The 23397-nt window shown below is 32.8% G+C and overlaps 1 protein-coding gene across 2 annotated transcripts in view; it reads left to right on the forward strand.

Annotated features, from left to right (window-relative positions):
• The window catches only part of GLRB (glycine receptor beta), a 112561-nt gene extending 93220 nt beyond the window's left edge, over positions 1-19341 (forward strand). For both annotated transcript variants that reach the window (XM_043971047.1, XM_043971046.1), the window contains exons 9-10: positions 8606-8898; positions 16973-19341. In XM_043971047.1, the coding sequence (XP_043826982.1) occupies positions 8606-8898; positions 16973-17269 (590 nt within the window). In that variant the 3' untranslated portion in view covers positions 17270-19341. The remainder of the gene's footprint in view (positions 1-8605; positions 8899-16972) is intronic.
• The last annotated feature ends 4056 nt before the right edge of the window (positions 19342-23397 follow it).

Below are 23397 nucleotides of genomic sequence, written 5' to 3' on the forward strand. Positions count from 1 at the left end.
CATGGTGTTATACCCTTTCGGCATACTTCCAAATTGCTCTACAGAATGGCTGAATCAGTTTACAACTCCACCAACAGGGCAGCAGGCTAGCCATATCTTTGAAATTAAAGGAAATAAGGGAATATTCAGTAAGAGCATGTGGACACTAGGGCAAAAGTTGAAAAAGTCAAGATGGACAAATACCAAGAAAAGGTCACATTGCATCTGGAAATTAGGAACTTCTTGATAATTTTGAGAGAACAGAGGTGGGAATAGAGGCCTTATTTTAAGGGCCATATTATGATATCATATTATTACATGAGTTGAGAGTAGGTAATGTGGAAAGGAAGGTATTAAGTATAGACAATTTTTTTAAGAAGGTAAGCAATGAAGAGGAACAGAAACATGAACCATTTTTTGCATAGTATAGAAGGTCAAGGGAAGAATTTTTAACACTAGAAAGAACTATGCATTTTATAGGCATATGAGGCAGCCAGTGGAAAAAAGAGATTAAAGATTCATGGGGGGGGGGAGTGATTGCTGGATATAAGTAATGAAAGCAAGGACAAAGAAAAAGAGGAAAGGAAGAAGAGAAGGGAATGTGTAAAACTAAAGAGGAAGGAGATGACAAAAGAGAGTGAGAAAGATAGAATGATTTAGAAGAATTTTTGCCTAAGTCTACATGATTAGCCAGCCCCTCACTCTACGTTTCATACCATTCTGAAATGTATACTTGTGCTTACTGTATTGGTTTTACCCCAGTAATGAAGCTTATTACAATAAAGTCAATTAATTACATCCTAATCTTTAATAAAGGCAATAACATACATATATCATGAAGGAGGTTATTCTTCACAAATTCACTCATCCATACATTGATGTATGTATATGTACATTTGTCAAATATCTATGCAATAAGCACAATTATTTAATGTTCCATTTACCATTTGCAATTCTACCTTTAATTAGCCATAAGTATATTTGAACTGAAAGTGTCATTAAAACAATTTCTATCTCATTTTGTATAAACTCTCTATATAAGAAATAAGATTTCCAAATTATGTAATTAGATGAGGATTCCCTTGACATAATAATTCTTTACCAAATAATTACCAAATAATTCACCGTATTTCTTGATGGTTTAATTTTACCTTTTTAACTTAAGAATTGATCATTCAAATTCTGTTTTATTTTAGATGAGCCAACCATCCTCTTCTTCCTTTCCTTCTTCCTCCTCCTCCTTCTCCTCATCACCATCACCATCATGAAACATGGATTAAATCTTTATGTTCTAGGTACTTCACTAAGTACCAAGGATCTAAAGAAAGATAAAAAGCCTGTCCTCAAGATTATAATTTATGAAAGGAATTTTGTGAGATACACTTTGACAGGGTAAAATAAAAAAAAATTAGTATGTAACAGAAAAAAAATCTGACATGAAAAATTTCAAGAAAATATCTATTATGCTACACAGTCATTGACCTACCAATGACTTATGTAGAAAAATAGCCTCCCCTTTTTACCCTGAGTATTTAACTTAGTTGTTTTTAGAAGTTTTGTTTTTCTCATTTTCAGCATTAACAGAAAGAACATTTTTTTGCTCTTCTACAATTTTCTCCTTCATTAACAGAGTTGAGAGTTGACCATAATTTTAAAATGGCACAAATAGTGTGATAAGAAATGTGGAAATATGTACACATGATAGATCTTTCAAAATGAAGCTTTGATCTTCACCAAAATTGTTTAAAATGCACTTGATGCTAAACTATTGAAAATATCCAGGGATCTAATTGGCCAAATGTTTGGAGAAGATACTCATCTCTCCTTTGCAATGACTATCACTTTGTATATTTCTCCTTTACGAGTAGTAGTAGTAGTAGTACTAGTAGTAGTAGTACTAGCAGCAGCAGCAGCAGCAGCAGCAGCAGCAGCGGTGGCAGCAGTGGTGGTGGTGGTACAGTAGCATTTATATACCACCCTAAAATTTGCAAAGTGCTTTGCAAATATTTTCTCATTTTATCCTTACAATAATCCTGAGATTAGTGCTATTGTTATTCTCATTTTACACACGAAGAAACTTAGGAAAACAGGGGTTAAATGACTTACCCATGGTTGCATAACTATTAAATGTCTGAAGGTAGATTTGAATTCAAGCCTTTCCTGGCTCCATGGCCCATTTTTCTATCCATTATTTCACCTAGCTACTTGGTAGTACTTTTTAAGAATGTTCCTCTATTGTGTCATCTTAAAGATTATATTTTTTATAGTTCATAAAAATAATTAAATCCTGCTAGTTTCTAAATCTTGTTTTTCTCCCATCGAATAAAGGTGGAAATAATTTAATCCAGAAGATCCATATGTTATTTTTTAAATATAGGGATAGTACATATTTAGAAAGCTTGAACTATGTCAAAACATGGTGAAACATCTCTCTTAGGACAAGATTATACTGTGGGGTGGAGAGTGCAGGGGAAAAGAAATGGGGCAAAGGAAATTTTATGCAATGCAGTATTCCTAATTGAAAGTCTTTTGAGTTGCCTCAAAATGAATTCAGGTTTATAGCACATGACTTTTTAAAAGTCACAATAAAAGGTGTCTGGCTTGAATAAATTTCCAGTAGGCTAGAGGATGATTTTGCCACAGTTTATTTGAACAATAACAGATGTTACCTATTGATGCTTCAATTCATGAAGGTTGAGAGAATGTGTGTATCTATAAATCTTGACTGAAAATGATCTCTTTTCAATGTTTTTCAGATTATCATAGTGCTGCTAGAAGTTGGTTGAAAAAATGTAATATAGATTACAGGAAGACACAGAAATCCTCACAGCAACTTTGTTTTAAAGGATAGGTATCAAAATAATATGACAGTTTGTTTTTTTTAAAACACAATGAGAGATTTTTGCTAATATAAGACTACAGTACTGTTTGACTAGTTCAATGTTCTTGGAAACCCTTCTCTGGTACATGAGTTACTGCTTTTTTTTCCCATCAGCACAAAATCTTCCACTGTATTCTTTGATAGGTGTACCATGTTGCTAATCATTTGGCTCTGCCTTGGAGCATAATGTGACATGATATTTTATTATGTTGTTTTCACCTCAGTGACTACAAATTTTGGAGTCATTGCATTATCCAATGCCTTTTGAAATATATATTATTTTAAATTATGGATCTGTGAGAACAGTGTGCTTGAGGAGCTCAGTGAAGTCTCTCTCTCCATATATATAATATATATACATATATATGTATATATTCTAAATTTTAATGTAGATTTTATATTTCTTTATATTTGAAATAAAACAGGATTAAGAAAATTGTGTTCATGACTCTCAAATTTTATATTGTAAAACCAGGTATTTGTTACTAAGTGGTTATTAACAGCTAGAATCATCCAACCACTTTTGAGGCTGATCTATTAAAAACAGGTTATTAAAGGAAAAGAGGAGTCTCAGCAATGTTTCTTAGCATATTGGATTCATGGGTCTAGTCTGACCAGCTATGTTAATTTCATCTGTGTATATACACACACAAATTTGTATGCACACTCATGCACACACCTATCTATATAGATTCTTTTCCTTTTGTCTGATCACCTCAGGAAACAGACCTAAGAGTGGTATTGCTGGGTCAAAAGCTATACACAGTTTGATAACTCATTGGCCATAATAACAAAATGTTCTCCAGAATGTTGAACAGTGTATTAGTGTGCCAATTTTTCCATATCCCCCCAATATATATTTTTTCTCCTTTGTGAGGACCTGTATGCAATACATAAGATGTCAAAATTCTATTTGTAGTTATTAGTGGACCCAAATGGTGTTATAAATTATATATGTGTATATTATATAGTTATATTATATGTGTAACTATACATATACATATATGTTCATACATATTGTATACACAAACAGTTATATATATACATATATTTGGGTCTGAGTAAGCACCTTAAACCTGGAAATGAAATGATTGTTCTGTTTTCACACCGTTGCTTATTTTCAGGAAAGTACTTTGTTAAAAGATGAATAAATTAAGACTTCCTCTGGTCGCCAGCCTTCTAGGCTAGAAGTAATATGATCATTAATATTTGATTTGATATCTAGAATGAATACACATACCAATGCAGATATATTATTTTCTCTTCACCATTTGATCCCCTTTTTAAAAAAGCAATGTTTTTCCCCCCTCATAAAATCTTTAGTGAAAGGTAGGTCAGAAACATGTACTGGGCTCTTTTTAAATATAACAGAATGGTCAAAATAATAAATAAAAGCTATAGTCTCTTCCTTTGTTTTTTATGAAACATAACTAAAGGGCAGTTTCATGTATTTAACTATGTCAAAGTTACTCATATTTTATACTCAACAGTGCTGTATAATGGCTGGAGGTGAGTGTGGTAATCCAAGAAGGCTCCCTGGAGATAGCCACATGAAGCAGCCATATTTTAAAGGGGTTGATCAACATGAATTAATACAGAGAAGAGGAACATTCAATTCATGGGGTATATGTGAAAAATAAAGATTTCAGAATAAGTCAGTTGTATGTGGAAAGATTCTTAACATGCTCTGTTAAAGAGCTAAGTTGCTAAGTAGCAACTCTGAAAAGGGGAGAAATAAGAAATGACATTTTGAGTTGTCTGTAAAAGAGGTCAAAAGGTTCTGGATTTTATATGATGATTAATGAGGACTCATAAAGAATTACTGAATAGTGGATGGGAATTATGTTTGATGATTTATGTGAAAATAGATTAGAAGGTCAAGACACCGGGTCTAGGAGATATATAAAGAGCTAGAGGCAAGAAGATAATCTATTGTGGCTATAACATACTTTAGAGATAATATGGTCCCTATCTTCATTTAATGGGCAACTAGGTGGCACACTGGATAGAGTGCTGGGCCTGGAGTCAGGAAGACTTATTTTTCTCTCCCGAGTTCAAATCTGGCCTCAGATACATACTAGCTGTGTGACCCTGGAAAAGTTATTTAATTTTTGCCTCAGTTTCCTCATCTGTAAAATGAGCTGGAGAAGAAAATGGTAAACTGATCCAGTATCTTTGCAAAGAAAACCCAAAATGTAGTCCAAATACTCAGGCATGATCGAAACAAATGATCAATGGAATCCTCATTTTACAGATGGTGAAACTAAGTCCAGGAAAAAAGATATGCTTTGATGAAAGTTATCTAGCTAGAAAATGAAGAAAACAGATTAAATCCATGTCTTCTTAATTTGTCAATGTCAGTGCTTTTTCTAGTATGGTATGCCTAATAATAATTATGGCAATTATAATAATAAAAAGCAATTACATGGTACGTTGCAAAAAATAAACATTTGCCTATCTCTTTGCAAATAATGGATTGTTGAAATTAATTTTTCCCTTTCTAAAATATCACAGAACATGAGAATGAAATTTTGAAGACCAAAGAGAAAAGGGAATGTTGAACATAGATGGGTGGTCCTGCTGAAAACACTGAAGAAATTTTTTTTTAAATGGAGAATAGCATATGAGGTCAAATTTCAATTATTAATGGTATATTAAAGTGTGTTTGATAATTAAACACTTCCAAGAATTCATGTTTATCCTGTTAGAAACATACATTGTTACTCTGGGTGGTCCAGAATAACAACAATGTAACTTGTCATTTATTAATACATTTTCATTATTTTTTCAGATTTGTTATTTTAGGATAGACAGTTGATAGATTTCTCTTGAGAATTGCTGTCTTTCACCATATACTTCTAAAGACTTTTCTTTTTTTTCCCCTCAATTTTCCTTCCTCTTCCTGTAGTCCTTTTATTCCAAGTGGATAGGAAAAATATACTTCATATAAAATATTAATCACTTAATGTTGCTTTGCTATTTCAAAGAAATTCATCTTTGAAAAAGATCTCATTTTTGTGAATAGCTAGTTATATGTTCAGGCTTCATCTTTCTTCTAAATAACAATTAAAAAAACAATAACAAAAAAAGTTTTTGCACTGATTTGTTGAGAATTTCACAGCTCTCATGTAACATTTCTCATTTGAGAGGTATAAATAAAGGAAATGTATTTTTCAATATTTAATTATTGAATTAATTTTTGTGTTTTGATTCCATTTGTCATTTTTTCTTCCCAGGATTTCATATGCTAAGATATTTCAGTTTAACTGGAATATGCTATGGTTCATAGTTGCTATTATTAAGGAATATGGATATTTATTACTAGTATAGTCCACAGTTTCTTCCCCCTGACCCAACCAATACTCTGAGTGCTCTAATTAGTTATTTCAGGTTCTAAAAATCCAATAATTTTCAAATTATCACTCATGAGTCTTACCTATTTTCATGCTTCTTAATTCTTTGCAAGTTAGCCTGATAACATAGTTGGTTCACAATACATTTTAACTAAATAGAAGTATAAATAAAAGAAATATGTATAATTCTTCTCTCTATAAACCTTAAATTACCACCAGTACATACACACTCAGTGGGAAAAAGTGGACATTTAAAATATTTGGGGAATTATTATCATACATGTTTATAACACATGAGGAAATGAAAATTCAGGGAACATGGGTGAGCATATAAGATACACAGAGGGACAACTGATGGACCTGGCTCTAAATTCCCCTGTGTCTTCTACAAATATCATTGAATTCCTCTCTGCAAACCTGCTCCAAACTGGGTGTTACTTTTCTTTCTTTTTTCTCTTTTTGCTGGATGTTACTTGTCACTGCTGTACACCAGCAATCTCACTACCCATCAACTTCAGATATCTTCAGGTTTACCTAATAACCTCATTTTTGTTTTTGTTGTTTTCCTAATATGTGCAAAGCAGAGTTTTGTTGTTGATAGTTTTATTATCTTTTTGTTTTTCAACTATTAAAAAAATTGTCAGTTTTTCCCCTATCCTTCTGATTACACAAATCAACTGAGGAATTAAAAAAAAAATCCCTCGTATTCATACATAGTTTGGAAAAACAAATTCCTACATTAACTATATCCAAAAAAGCATGTCTCTTCCTCAATTTTCAGTTCATCCCTCAACGAAGAGATCAATGGCATGATTCATCTTTTCTGTTGGATTCATGGCTTATCATTGCATTGTGCTATAAAATCTTTCCAAGTATTTTCTCCCTATAATGTTCTTATCATTGTATAAATTGTTCTCTTGGTTCTGCTCACTTTGCTCTGTATCAGTTCATAAAGGTCATCCTCGTTTCCTTTGAAACTGTCAATTTCAGAATTTCTAATTTCACAATAATACTCTAGATATAACAATTTATTTGACCATTCTTCATTTGGAGGATAGCCCCTTAGTTTCCAGTTTGGGGCTGCCATGGAAACAGCTGCTATAAATATTTCTATAAGAATAGATCCTTTTCCTCTTTCTTTTATTACTTTAATGAATGGGCTCAGTAGTGGTATAGAAAAGGTTCTTTTGTTTCATTTTTTTAAATTTATGAGCATATTTTAAGTTGCTTTGCAGAATGATTGAACCAATTCACAGCTCCACCAACAGTGCATGAGTGTACCTGTTTTCCCATAACCCTATCAACATTTGTTAATTTCTTCTTTTTGTTATCTTTGCTACTCTAATAGAGGTGGAAAAGTTAAGTCAATTTCCAGTATTCTTTTGGTTATTTAGAGGTTTGTATATGACTATTTATAACGTTATTTTTTCCTTTGAAAAATCCCAATTAATATCATTTTTATTTTCTAGTGGGGAATGACTTTAAGTCTTGAGAATTTTGAAATATTAAATGAGACCTTTATTTGAGAAAATTGTCATGAAGGTTTTCCCCTAGTTATTTGTTCTCTTAGTTTTCACTACATAAAATTTATTAGTTCAATTAATTTTTTATGTAATCAAAATTATACTTTCATCAGGCATGATTTTACCATTGATTTTGTCTTGAACTCTTCATAGATCCAAAGGATAATTGTTTCCTTGCTCCTTTAATTTGTTTATAGTATGATCTTTTTCTTTCTAGCTCATACATTCACTTGGAACTTTTCTTGTTGTATAATGTGAGGTATTATTGGTATAACCTTAATTTCTGCTGTACTGCTGCTCTGTTATACCAGTTTTTGTCAACTAGTGAATCAAATAGATTCAAAAGACTGATTAGATATTTTCCTTGTATTTTTCTATTTTTCTTCTTAATAAATTACACATATTGCATCTGTTTCATAAGAATTTTGCTAGGAATCAGTTTTATATTTTTCTTTTCATTTACAGGGTAAAATAAAATGGTATTAATAAATTTATTCTGAAAACAAGCTGAAAATTCAGATAATGCATATAACTGCATATCCAGTTATATACTATACACACATATCCTTTTATTAGGAACACAGTAAAATAGGGATACATGGAAATAAAATAACATTTTAATAGCTAAAAACTAGATCTATACACCTTAAAAATAATTTGATTCAAATTTACTATGTAATTTCTTAATTTATTAAAGTAATAAAGTATTTTCAAAGCACATCCAATCATCTCTGGCTATAAATTTGTACTTCTTATTTAAATGACCCATTGGCAGAGTCACTAAAGACAGAGTTGTGTGATATTGAGAATGACCAAAAATGCAGAAAAATTACTGATTTTTTTACATTGCAAATTTTTTTCTTTTATAGGTATCTTTTCAGTCCTCAGTTTGGCATCTGAATGTACCACACTTGCTGCAGAACTTCCTAAAGTATCCTATGTGAAGGCCCTTGATGTCTGGCTAATTGCTTGCCTTCTCTTTGGGTTTGCATCACTGGTAGAGTATGCTGTGGTTCAGGTGATGTTAAACAATCCCAAACGAATTGAAGCAGAGAAAGCCAGGATTGCCAAGGCAGAACAAGCAGAAGGGAAAGGTGGAAATGCAGCTAAGAAGAACACAGTCAATGGTACAGGGACTCCTGTTCACATCAGCACTTTACAGGTGAGGATGCTTTTCCCCAGGTAAAAGAATTTGCTCATTGTCTTTGTGGCCTCATGGAAAAGACATCATTTGTATTGGTGCAAAGGACTTGGATTTTTTTCTCCAGTTGTTTATCCTTGAGAGTTGGAATTTAAAAGAATAACTAGCATTTATGGCATACTTTAAGCTTTGAAAAGCACTTTACATATATTATTTGATTTGATCTTTACCATGATCTTATGAAATGTTATTATTTTTATCATTTTGCAGATGAGAAAACTTGAGGCATAGAGAGATTAAGTAACTTGTTCAATGACTGAAAGCTAGTAAATGAATGAAGGATTTAAATTCAATTTTTGTGTGTGTCCATGTCCAATTGTCTCTATGATGTAACAACTAGCTGCCACAATGCAAAACTAAGAATAAAATGAAAAGTGGCAGACAAAAATAATGCTTGCTATGTAAAACACCACTTTGTTGAAGAAAACCACAAATGCAAAACAAGTAGTTATTTTAAAAATAAAAGTAGAGGAAAAACATAAACTTTCCTTTCCCCCAAGGTCTATTGTTTTGTTTCAGTAAAGTTAAAGAGGAGAAGAGCATTAATTGGTTATGTTGCATAATAAAAGTGATACTGGCTTTGTTATCAGGAAATAGGTATTTTGCAAACACAAGGACCATAGTTCCTAGACAAAATTTTCCCCAGTTTTTCATAATATATGAAATGTGTATGTTTTCCATGGCTGACATGGAAAATAACAAAGTGGATCCCTGGACTTATGTGCTCAGTTATGCTATTTTTACTTTCCTTTTCACAGAAGTTCTTTCAAATCAAGTTAATGGGCACCACCAAGTAGTATAACCTAGTTAAGTAATTCAGCATTTTAATTCTCTATTGGCCATGCTACTCATGGGCTACTAGAACAACAGGCCAACAGGTTTCCAAATCACTGTGAAATATTAACACTGAATTCAGCCAGTGACATTTAAAGCTAAAATCATGTTCAAGTATTGATTTTGGTTTCTGGGAGAAATGAAATTTAGCATTATTATTACTGAATGACAGAAAATAAATTTTAAAATGCATATGGTAACAACTTGACCTTTATACCATGACACAGAATTTTTAATGAGAATTTCTTAGGATTAAGTAATTTAGCTTTAGTATCAACATTAGACCCCCATCAGTATAAACTGATTTTAAAATTAAAAGATTCATGCAATTGAAAATCACTTCAATATATGTTAAGAAGTAGCCACATGGCAACTAGAGATACAGCTTAGTTGCACAAATACTTAGATCATTTTTGTTTACCAGCTTTGATGTGAAAATGAAATAATGCTTTTCTTTTTTAGGAACTTATATTGGTTCTAAAATATGTTGTCTTCCAAAATACAAATGTGGCTGAATAATTTCAATCACAGTAACACATAATCTAATTATAATTGCCTCTATAATCACATCATCATCATCATCATAATATTTACACTGAGTGATAATAGAATTTGGAAACTGGACTATATTTAAAGTCAATTTAAGAAAAATGCTGCTCCTACTGAGAAAAGGAAAGATGACAGAGAAAAACCTATGTATTGTGGTTCACATCAGTGCTCAGTTTCTAGGATGGGATTTTCAAATATAAATTCTAAAAATTTGGACTCTGCAGTTCACTTTACAATTTCACAGCCATGAATAGATAAATGTATAATCTAACATTCTGCTTTCAGCATGGTAGTGCTTTTTGCCAATTCTCTACTAATTAAGCTACCCTTAGGCATCATGGCATAATGAACTGAGGGCCAGGATTTGAATTTGAACTACTTGGATTCAGATATCATCTTTGATACTTACTGGCTGTGATGCTACACACATTATTTAGCCTCTATGTGTCTCAGGTAACTCCCTAGAATTTATAAACTAAGTAATAAAGAGGTCAAGTTTGGCAATTTGCATTTTCAGAAGGAAACTCTACATTGGGAATGATCCATGCTGATGATATCTCAGATTCTACTCATTGAGTCAGATAGGAAACATGATCCTTTGCTTATATTTATATAAAATAAGCTATTTCTTTACCTGGTTGTTTTCTTAAATGAGAATCCAACTGAAGCTGATATGATGCTTTACTCTGTACTACCTGATCAATAAAAGATCTAAAGATTTTATGTACTGTACCAACATACTAATCTTTTCTGTTTAGCATGAACTCTATTTTGCCCAATAGCCTCTCAATTTTTGGTATGCTCAAAGCAAAAGGGCCTGGTATGAAATAATGGAGGAAATAACTTGACTCATTTGGCCATTTATTTTTGTTTCACACATGATCCTTTAATACCTCATTATCACAATGCTGAATTTCTGCTACTAGCAATTTTAGGAAGTGACAGAAGTTTATGAGAGAAAGGGAAATAAGTACCTTACTTCTAAGGAGGCATAATAGAAAAATATAAAATTTGAATTAGATATGTATGATGTCCCCTTGTAAGTGTGTACTCTGAGCATGTTGTTGTCAATTTTGTGTTACTGAGAAGCAGTTTTCTTAGTTGGCATCAATACTTGATTCCTGCACGTGTTTTCCATTGGATATTATTACTCATTATCCTTTGAAGTTATGTCTTTACTTCCATGCAGTCAATGGAAGCCATATCTAAGTCTGAATAGAACACTTAATATGTCTTCCTTTAAAGTTTATGATTCACAAAAAACAACCACATCAAATATGAAAGTGAAAATTTCAAACTTTTCTAGGAGAACTGGCATAATTTATCCTTACTATAAGGTGTCTCATCCTTCATTATAACTAACTGTTAGGTTAATTGACATTATCATTTTGTTTTCTTAGAGTTACATTTGCTATATTTCAATAATTTCCCAATTGATGAACAGAATTATAGCATAACAAATTTGTATTTGGAATAGATTTTGTATAAATTCTATCAGACGATTAGTCAACTAACGGGTCAGAATTTCTTTGAATCCTATTGCAGTCTGGTTTTCTGCGGGTCTAAGAACCCCAAAAAGATTCTAAGAGGGTGCCAAGACTTCAGGAGACCCAAACATCTTGAGTACAGAGGGATAATATATTCAATTCTTGTCCCAAACTAGATAATAATAGGTGCCCCTTATGAAAGCTTATTGCAATGTATACCATTATACTCATAGTGCAGACAAACTGGGGCACTGATTGCCTTGATATCCCAGAATTAATGATGAGGCGCTCTCAGTCACAATGTTAAACAAGCCTGTGTGCATTCTCCTGGGTGGGTGTGTATGTGTGTGTTTAATCTTATGCAATATTTTTTCCTGGAAAATCATGCCAATACAGTCACCTATAGGTTGTATTCAGAGATTATGTTAACATAAAATAGATAATCATTTCACGTTCAAGCCTAGAGAATGCACCTAATTTCAGATCTACCTTGACTTTGCCAGCAAGAACAATGGTTATCTTAGTCCTTAAACCTCAGCATTGGGAGTTACATAATTTTTAAAAATCATCAGGATTTTAAAGATGACCCAAAAGTTCAGAAGAACTAAGTTTAAGACCTGTCATTGATCTAGACTGGCTGGACAAAGCACTTAACCTCTAACTATTTCCTAACAATTCTCTAGCACTATATGTAGCAAAGCAGGCATACAGCTGCACCAATATAAGGAATTTCCTTATTCACTATATCAATAACATCACACCTTTGTCCATAATCTGTCAATAAGCATTTAATAAGTACCTCCATATATACATATATATGTATATATATATGTGCATGTATATATATATATATATATATGTATGTATATATATTCCTATAGAGGTAAAAATGAAGCAGTCTGTGTATTTGAATAGTTTACATCCTCCTCACAGAAAACAGTGAAGTCCTAGGTCTTATAAAGCATATCAAAAAGTAAATCCGGGTTGATTTGGGGATGTGGGAGCAGAAGCAATTGCAGGGATCAGGCGGTGGTGTTTGAACTGAGCTTTGGAGTAGCTAAATATGCCAGAAGGCCAAAGGGGAATATTCCAGGTTTTCTGGAATATTCCACCTCTGCATAATGGAGACAGATGGTATGCCTTATGCAAGGAAGAGGAAGTAGCCCAGTTTAGATGAGTCATAGAGTGAGAGAGTCTGGAAAGGTAGCCTGAATGCAGACAGGGAAATACCAAGTAGAGAACTCTGTATTTAAGTTAGAAGCAACAGGAAGGCATTGGAGCTTTTTAAACAGGGGGTGCCATAGATTGGGCTTTAGGGATATCACTTTGGAGTTACATGGAAGATGGAATAGAAAAGGGAGAGACTTGAAGCCAGAAGGTCAATTAAGGAATCATTAAAATAGGTGATGAGGGCCTGAATTAGGTCTGTGGCTATGGGGAAAAGAGAGTTTATGGGAAGAAGGGAGAGACACAGACAGGCAGACACAGAGAGACATATATAGAGAGACAGACAGTGAGACAAAGACATAGAGAAGGCATAGAGACAGACACAGAGACACACAGAGACACAGAGACAGACACAGAAAGACAAGATGAACAACCGTGGATGAGTTACATTAATGTCATTGGAGAGACTGGCCACATAAATAAATAAGGTGACAGATCAATTGAAATATCTAGGATTCTAATTTTGAAGGTTATGTAATAAAAAATAGGGTGTCATTCAAATAGATATTTGTTTCATTTCTCAATAGTAGTAAATTAAAATAGTTAAAGGGTTAGTACAGTGTTCTGAGGTACTTCAAGTAGTGTAAGACAGGGGAAAATTTGGCATTTATTTTATAATTTGTTATGATACAGAGAAATCATGACTAGTGCAAATAATGAATCTACTCGAAGTGGCCTTATTGTTGAAAATATTTCAAATAATTATATCCTCAAATAGTGCAAATTCAAATGTGTGATTATTTCAATGGATTCATTCTTTCCACTAATTGGGACTTAACTGTGCTATCATGAAAAAAAAAAACCAACAACCTCGGGTAAAGGGGAATAACTGTACTTTCAAAGAACACATTAATTTAAATAATAAATATTTTCAAATGTTTTATTTCTAGGTGATAGGATGATTATTCAAATTTATAATTAATTCTAAAAGCTAAATATTGTGATATCATCAGAACACTTTTCCAGATTGCCCCTTTTGCCCCTCTCACATTCTACCTTTTATCTTATTTATCATTCTATATGCTATATACTCCTACTAGATTATGGAACAGTATTGTTTTTTTTTAAATTTTATTCTTATTAACACATAATGATGCCTGGTGTGTAGTAGATGATTAAAAACTTTCTTGAACTGAATTGATTTTAATTAGTGATATAATTAGAATACTATATATAACATAATTCCATTGATGATAGAACTGTTTTTCTCCTTTAGGGCAATTGGTTCACTCAGTTTATAAAAAGGTGTATAAGTCTATTTATTTTGTATCTTTTGCTAAGAATAATATATGTATGCTCTCTAATGGAAAGAAGCCTTTGTCCCAGTGGATGACTTCTCTTGAAACAGGCACAATAAAGAAGCCAAAGATTGAAAGTACAGGGTGATGCCTATAATTCATCAACTGTGAGGAGACAGCCCTGGGTCATGTTTGAATCTTACTGGCAGGAAAGGGTGGAGATGCTTTCCATAGCTCCTGTGAATAAACAATTTCAGTTTATTAGAATTCTAACTTGGAATCCTTACAAGCAATAATATGTTGAAGATGAAAAGGTTTTTTTTGCATTGCTCTATAATGATAAAATAGATTCATCTCATAAGGGTATTTTAAATTATTTTTGTTTATTTTTTAGATATTTCCCAAGTACATAGAAAAATTTTAATAATAATTTTTTAAAATGTTGAATTTAAAATTCCCTGCCTCCCTCTTGCTTCTCCCCACTCCTTGAGAAGGCAAGCAACTTGATATAGATTATACCTTTGAAATAATGTAAAACATTTCCATATTAACCATGTCACCAAAAACACCACCATCAAACAAAATAAAATGATAAAAATAAAGAAATTTTTAAAAATTATGTTTTAATCTGCATTCAGAATTCACCAGTTCTCTCTCTCTGGATCTGTATAACATTTTTCATCATGGGTCCTTTGAAATTGTCTTTATTAGAGTAGCTAAGTCTTACCCAATTGTTCATCTTTATAATATTGCTGTTACTGTACACACAGTTCTCCTGGTTTTTCTTACTTTGCATGAGTGCATATTTGACTTCCCTGTTTTTTTCTGAAACCATTTTGCTCCTCATTATTTATAGCACAATCATATTCCATCACAGCCATATACCATAACTTGTTCAGCTGTTTCCCAAGTGCTGGGCATTCCCTTGATTTCCAATATTTGTCTCCACAAGAAGAACCATAAATATTTTTGTACAAAAAACTCTGTATCTTTTTCTTTGCTCTCTTTGGGATACAGACCTAGTAGTGTTATTACTTCATCAAAGAGTATGCACAGTTTTATAGTGCTTTGGGTCTAGTTTTAAATTGTTCTTCAGAACTGTTGGACTAGTTCACAACTTTACTAATAGTACATTGGTGTGCCAATTTCTCCATATCCCCCCAGAACTTGTTGTTTTCCTTTTCTTTCATGGGGTCTAATCTAATATATGTGAGGTAGTATCTTGGATATGTTTTAATTTGCATTTCTCTTATAAATAGTGATTTAGAGCAAGCGTTTCCCATGTGGCTATTGATAACTTTGATTTCTTCCTTTTTTTTTTTTTTTGAAAGCTGTCTGTTCATATACTTTGAATATTTATCAACTGGAGAAAGGCTCTTATTTTCCTAAATTTGGCCTCTATCCCTACCTATTTGAGAAACGAGCCCTTTATCAGAGAGTCCCAGTCTTTCTTTTCTCCCTAATTTTGGCTGTTACTTTTATTTGTGCAAAATCTTTTTAATTTCATGTAATCAGAATTACCCATTTTATGGTCAGTGATTCTCTCTATCCTTTATTTGGTCATAAACTCTTATATTTATCTGTAGAGCTGAAATGTACATTTTCCGATCCTAATTCAATTATAATATCACCCTTTATGTCTAAATTATTTATCCACTTTGATTTTATCTTAATATATGGTGCTTACTTTCTGCCAAATTACTTTCCAGTGTTCCGAGCAATTTTGGTCAAATTTTGAATTCTTACCTTAAAAGCTTGGATCTTTGCATTTATCAAACACTAGATTTTTGTCATCTTTTAATACCCTAACCTATTTTACTGATCTGCCACTCTACTTAGCAAGTAGCAGATTGTTTTTGATGATTGCTGTTTTTATAATAGTTTGAAATCTGAAACTGCTAAATCACCTTTCTTCATATTTTTTATTGATGCTCTTGTTATTCTTGACTTCTTGTTCATCCAGATAAATTTTGTTGCTTTTTTTCTAATTTTATAAAATACTTCTCTTGAAGTTTGATTGATGTAGCACTGAATAAGCAAATTAACTTAGGTAGAATTGTCTTTGTTTTATATTGACTTGATCTACCCATGAACAATTAATATTTCTCCAATTGTTTAAAAGTGTTTTGTAATTGTGTTCTCATAATCCCTGGGTTTGTCTTGGCAGGTAAATTCCCAAGTATTTAATATTGTCTCTCATTATTTCATTGCAATTTCTCTTTCTTCATCTTGTTGCTAGGTTTTATTGATAGTATATAACAATGTTGATGATTTATGTGGTCATAATGGTTTGTTTTTATAGCATAAATAACTTTACATTGTCAGTGCTATAAGTATTCAACCAATTTCATGAATCAATCACTTGCTTATTTCTTGATTCTTTTTTTTTTTTTTTGCGGGGCAATGAGGGTTAAGTGACTTGCCCAAGGTTACACAGCAAGTAAGTGTCAAGTGTCTGAAGCTGGATTTAAACTCAGGTCCTCCTGAATCCAGGGCTGGTGCTTTATCCACTTTGCCACCTAACTGCCCCCCTTCTTGATTATTTTTGGTAAAAATATGCTAGGAGAGTTTAACAAATTCTTAATGTAACAGCAATCTTTTGCTTAAGCTCTCTATAAATATCTATTCTACAAAGATACTCTACCTATGAATAGGAAAAAAATTCTAAGCATATTATGTCTATAAATCTTTATTTCTCAGGTTGGTGAGACCAGATGCAAAAAAGTCTGTACTTCCAAATCTGACCTGAGATCGAACGACTTCAGCATTGTTGGTAGCTTACCTAGAGATTTTGAGTTGTCCAACTATGACTGTTATGGAAAACCCATTGAAGTCAATAATGGCTTGGGGAAATCCCAGGCAAAGAACAACAAGAAGCCACCCCCTGCCAAACCAGTTATTCCAACAGCAGCAAAGAGAATTGATCTTTATGCGAGAGCGTTGTTTCCTTTCTGTTTCTTGTTTTTCAATGTTATATATTGGTCAATATATTTATGATGTATTTTTGTCCATTTGTGTAAAATATAAGCCCATTTCATCATTTCTCTTCTCAATCACAAAGACCAGTCTGTGAAGTCATTTGCATTTTGAAGCAATATATTGCATTTTGATGCCACATGATTGTAATGAAAATATGGCATCTTAATTTTGAATGAAAGCATGACAATGTAATGTCTGTGCTCTGACCAGTTAATGTGTATATATGTACAGCATAAATCCTGCTCTAGGAATATGTGAAAAATAACTCAAATTCAAATAACTATTCTTTCTATAAACATGCAAATATTTCAGGTTATCTGAACAATTAGAAACTCATGTGCACGCTCTCTGATTATTGTCAGTATTCTAGTATATATAGTATTTCAATTCTCCTTCCTTGTAACTTTCAGATAAAGCCATTTTGTTCTCATATAATTTTCCATGGTACTATTGAAAAGCAAGCTAAGTTGTAATTCAGTTCATTTAACTTCATAAGTGGGAAAAAAACCTATCAGTGGTTCCAATCTGCACTCTGTATGGGAAAAAAAGGTCAGATAATTGCTAATTGCTAATTTTGTAAAGAGATCTCATTTAAAAGGTGCCATAACATATACAGAAGCTTGGAGGAGTGTGGGAGTGTGTGAAAATGTATTAAGCCCTGTTTTTTGGTGAATTGAGAAAGAACAAATCAGCTGAAAATGACAAAGTACCCCAGGTACTAAAATCTCATTGAGTTGATTTTTTAAAATGGATAGCACATTATTGTTGAATAGTATTGAAATTGAAGTGATATTGAGGGCACAACACCATAGTGCCTTCAAGAAGAAATAGTAATGTTTTCTTTTGAATATAGAGACAATATATGGATGATTCCTCTAGGAAGCAAAAATGTCCCATAGATAAAAATACTTTGGTTTATAAAAAAGGCATGTAATTATGAAAGGATATTATTAGTTTTTTAAAATAGTTTTTAAATGATTATGTATATGACTTACATGGAATTGTTGTGCAGACATATGTTTAATCACATTTATAAATTTTGAGTGAATTATTTTTTGCTTCTCCATTCACCTTTTTTTCATTATTTTGTGAACCATTTAGTCACTATTACACCATTAGTATTTTCCTACTCAGTTTACCCAAAGGGTAAAAAAGAATATTAGAACTTTGGTGCTCTGTTAATGAAATACTTTTTCTCTTCACCTTATTCTCCAGTTAATTTTTACCAAATTTAACACTTCCAACCTAAAAAGTGACTTCAAATTTGATGATTTATCTGCATCTTATTTGGTATTGTTTCCAAATGTCTTTATATTTTGTCTTAGAATTCTAGTATTGAAATTCAAAGATATTGGTAATTCATATTGGATAAATGTTAACAAAAATCCCCATAAAACTAAACTCTATACTAATTTAAGTGCTTCCTTTGCACATGTCAATTTAAGTGAATTCTGCCACTGTGTATTTCTTCTGATTGCTATATTTGACTCATTGGTATTGTCTGATGAACTTTTAAAATACTCCTCGGAAGTCATTAAATTTTTCTAAACTTGAAATACACTAAGCACATGGTAGCCTATCGGCATCCATTAGCAGCAAAATTATTTCCATGCTGGAACAATCTACTATGCTCTGGCTATATATGACTGGCAAAGTACACAAAGGATTAGATGAAATCAGGTCACTTAAATAACAAAAAAATGTAAGCAAATATGTTAATAGACTTAAACAATTGGTTAAAGAAGAAACAAACACAAAATAGCCATTTCTTTCTTTAAAGCCCTAATGAGTATGACCAATCTGCATGATGGGTTATATACAAAATTATCTCAATTTCCTTTTAAAATCATTTTATCCTTTTAGAACTTACTTGTGCATTCATAGTGCTGTTAAATTCCATTTATATTGAATGTTTTTGATTATGTCAAGTGAAAGAAATTAGGCCTTAAAATGGAAAATGTACTACAAGGCAGGTTTTTCTCATTCCATGGGATCTCTTCTCTGTAGTAATCTGTGTAAATTAATTTCTTTTCTGCTATGTAACAATATTATTGTGAAATATTTTGCAAAATAAAAAAATCCTAATAATCGCAATGCTAATGTTATTCCCAGTGTGTCTTAATTATATATTGAAGAACCAACACTGTGCCGTGTTCATAGCAAATTCTATGACATGAGTATCTGTTTATAATTACAATCTTTAAGGTAGTTTTTTATGTCATCTACTTTGGTCAGAGCTGTGGGCTCTGGAATATGTGATTTCACATCTATTTTTGGAAATACAAATACATTTTCATTTATGGATGTCAGGCATCAAGAAAAGTCCTTCTTAAGGTATATAAATAAGAGCTTTAGGAATAGAAGTACAAACAATAATAATATTTATGAATTATGTAATTTTTCTTTTTTCTAGATATTAAATTGACATAAGGTCTTTATTTCAAATATATCTATAGTGAATTTATCTTTGATGTTTTTTGCAAGTATATGCACCATTATAATGAAGTATAATTAACACTAAATGGCATCTATTTTTTCTAATAATTAATGACAGTCATTCAAAGATTCAGGAATATTATTAATTTCAAATAGTGATTGATACTTCAAAGGGATATATACCTCTTGAGGTTTAAATACAAATGGAAAGAGTTTCTGCTTTCATGACACATTTTCTTAGTGCTAGACTACACACATAGGAAAGTGGTAGATATAAGGAGATATTTTTGTTTTGAAAGTTAAAAGGAAGATGAATGAAGTCAAAGGAATATAAATGAACAAAAACTTTCCAGGAATAAAGGCTATATTGATTAGCTAATGGTTCCAGACTGACCTGGAAACCATGGGGGGTGGGGTGGTGAGGGGAGTGTCATGAGGAGAGTAATAGTGTTTTGACCATCAAGGCTTTGTGTAAGAAGATGACTAGAGAATCAAATGAGTCATGACTGGGACCAGTTGAAATGGTGTGGATCAGGGAATACCAATTGTAAAAATAGGGCCACATGAGGGCGGTTGTGAAATTGAAAGGGTTAAATCCTCATGACATGCTTTCTTTGACCTAAAAGTCAAGGCAACTAGGGAAAAAATGATTGAGGAGGACTAAAATAAGGCAAAATGGGTCAATATGAAATAGTAGGCCCTAGCTATAGGTGCAATCTTTGGTCTACCTTGCTGTTTTGTTATCTATGTCACACTCCTAATTATGAGCATCCCCCAGTAGTCTGTCCTATACTCTCTAATCACTCATCTCATTTGATGATGTCATTTAGTCTCATAAGTTAAATTATCATCTCTGCAGAGTAAAATCTATATAAATCTATGTATATGTATACTGTGAGGTTTAAAATCTAATTGCTATGATTAAAATCTAAAGTGTGGTCACCTTAAATTAGAAACCCATAGCACCAGTCTTTGGGGCATTAAGCATTTATTAAAGTATAATAGGGGTTATTAAAGAGAACATGTGGAGAAAAAAAGAGCCTAGCTCCATGCACCTCCTGCTCCTTCTCCAAAGGAAAGATCCCCTATATCCCTGGAGCAGAAGCTCCCTGCAGGCCTGCCCAGGTGCAGTCCCTACACACAGTTCCAAGCTAATTGGCTGGTAGCATTGATTGACATGACTTACAGGCGTTTCTATGAATTGATGTAACATCCGGACATAAGTCACATGGTTTCTCCTCAGATCAGCGTTGCCCTGGTTTTCACAAGGTCTTTCTCAGCATGGGGGTGGCACTCTGATTCTCACACTCCCCCCTGTGCTTCATGAAGAAACATCTTTTCCTTACATAAAGCAATGACATTAAAGATACTTTTGACTAACAGAGTAAAAGGAATGAAAAGAGAGAAAAAGAAATTGAACTACACTTTAACAAAGGATAAAGGGGGCACTTCCCTTTTAGCAGGCGGACATTACAAAAAGAGAAAAACAAAAGGGTACACTCCCCTTTAGTAAGTGGAAATTATAAACAGTGCATACAATGGGGAAAAGGAAAACAGGAAAATGTCCATTTAAATCTTTGGAAGTCTTTTCACAGATGATTCTTGGGATGTCCTTGGTGTAGTTGTGGAAAACCTTTCAGGGGTGGATGCCGATGATCAACTAACAAGTCTCAGCTGTAGAGTTTCAGGAGGGCTTGCAAAGTCTCTCAGGTGTTTCAGATACTGATAATCAGCTGGGAAATTTTCCTACGAAATTTAGCTTAACAACTTTAAATAGATTTGCCAATAATCAAATCAAACAATGACAGTTCTCATAAACATGTCTAAGGAAATTCAGAATCTTTTAGAGATTTTACAATTATTGTTCAGTTGTTACACATGAAACATATAATAAAAACAAAAATTGAAACATTCTCTAAAACTTAATATTACTATAATCCTTATACAACTCTATCCCCATATCACCAACTGTCATATGGATATTTTGAACTGGGTGTCCCATAGACTTCACAAACCCAACAGGTCCAAAGCAAAGCTTAACTTTTCCCCTAAATCTTTTCATTTTCTTTATCTGATAATTACTATGAAGATACCATCACCTTCCTGCTCATCTATGTCAACAACTTTGATGTCATCCCTGAGTCCATATTCTCACTTCACATTTCTTATCCATTGCCAAATCTTTTCTCCTCTACTTTTGCAATATCTCTCCTACATATCATTTTATGTCTACTTACACAGCTATGACCCTAGTTCATACCCTTATCATCATTCTTTGAACTAGTATAATAGTCTTCTAATTTATCTCCTTGCCTCAACTCCATGTCCATTGCCATCCATCCTCCACTTATTATGGAAGTGATTCTTCTAAAATGTAGGTATAATCTGTCTTTTTTTTTTAATTTTGAAATTTTTTTCTCCTATTAAGTTTTTATTTTCCCAAATTGCATGTAAATACAAATTTTGACATCAATCCTTTTTAAAATTGTGTATTCCATGGCAGCTAGGTGGTGCAATGGATAAAGCACTGGCCCTGGATTCAGGAGGACCTGAGTTCAAATCCAGCCTGAGACACTTGACACTTACTAGCTGTGTGACCCTGGGCAAGTCACTTAACTCTAATTGCCCTGAAAAAACAAAAACAAATCACACACACAAAAACCACCACAAAGAAAAAAACAAAAATAACCTGTGTGTTTCAAATTCTTGTCCTTCTTCCACCAAGAACTCAATCAATTCAATATAAGCTATACTTGAGCAGTCATGTAAACATTTCCACATTATCCAGGTTGTGAAAGAAAATAGACACAAACAAAACTTCAGATAAAGGAACTAACAAAAAAATTATGCTTCAGTTTGTATTCAGACATCATCAGTTCTCTCTCTGTGAATGGACCACATTTTTCATTGGATCTTCAGAGTTGTCTTGCTTCATTGCATTGCTCAAAATAACCAAGTCATTCACAGTCGATCATCTTACTGTATTGCTGTTATTTTGTATACAGTACATTTCACATTGCATCAGCTCATGTAGGTTTTCCTGGGTTTTTCTGATAGCATCCTGCTCATCATTTTTTAAAATAGTAAACTGCATTTATATAGTGCTTTAAAGACAGATTTCTTGCCAATAAACCCATGAGGTTGATTCTTGCAAAAACAGTGATAGATAACATGTATATAATACCTTATACCTGACAAAGATTTTTCTTCACAACCCAGCAAAATATGTACCATACACTTTATTAATCAATCAATCTCATCATCATCATCATCAATCCACCCTCATTATCATCAGTCAATCCCCATCTTCATCCAGTCATGATCAATCCATCAATCTATCAATCACCATCATCATCTTATATTAATCTGACCTCTGCTTCAAATTGTTTTTCACAGTTACTATTGTTAACTCTTTCCCTCCATTCTATTCCCTTCCCCATGACATTCACTCTATTTTATATCTTCTTCCATCCTAAACCTCAGCAAAAGTGATTTCCTTCTGACTGCTCCTCCCCCAATATGCCCTCTCTTCTTTCACCCCTCCCTCCTTATCCCCTTTCCCTCCCACTTCCTTAAAGGGCCAGATAGACCACTTCACCCAACTGAGTGTGTATGTTATTCCCTCCTTAAGATAACTCTGATGAGATTAAGGTCTTTGAGCCAATGCTGATGAGTGTAAGGCTCATTCACTGTCTTGCTCCTCCCCCTTC

Source organism: Dromiciops gliroides, chromosome 6 (assembly GCF_019393635.1).
Source record: "Dromiciops gliroides isolate mDroGli1 chromosome 6, mDroGli1.pri, whole genome shotgun sequence".
Classification (NCBI taxonomy): domain Eukaryota; kingdom Metazoa; phylum Chordata; class Mammalia; order Microbiotheria; family Microbiotheriidae; genus Dromiciops; species Dromiciops gliroides.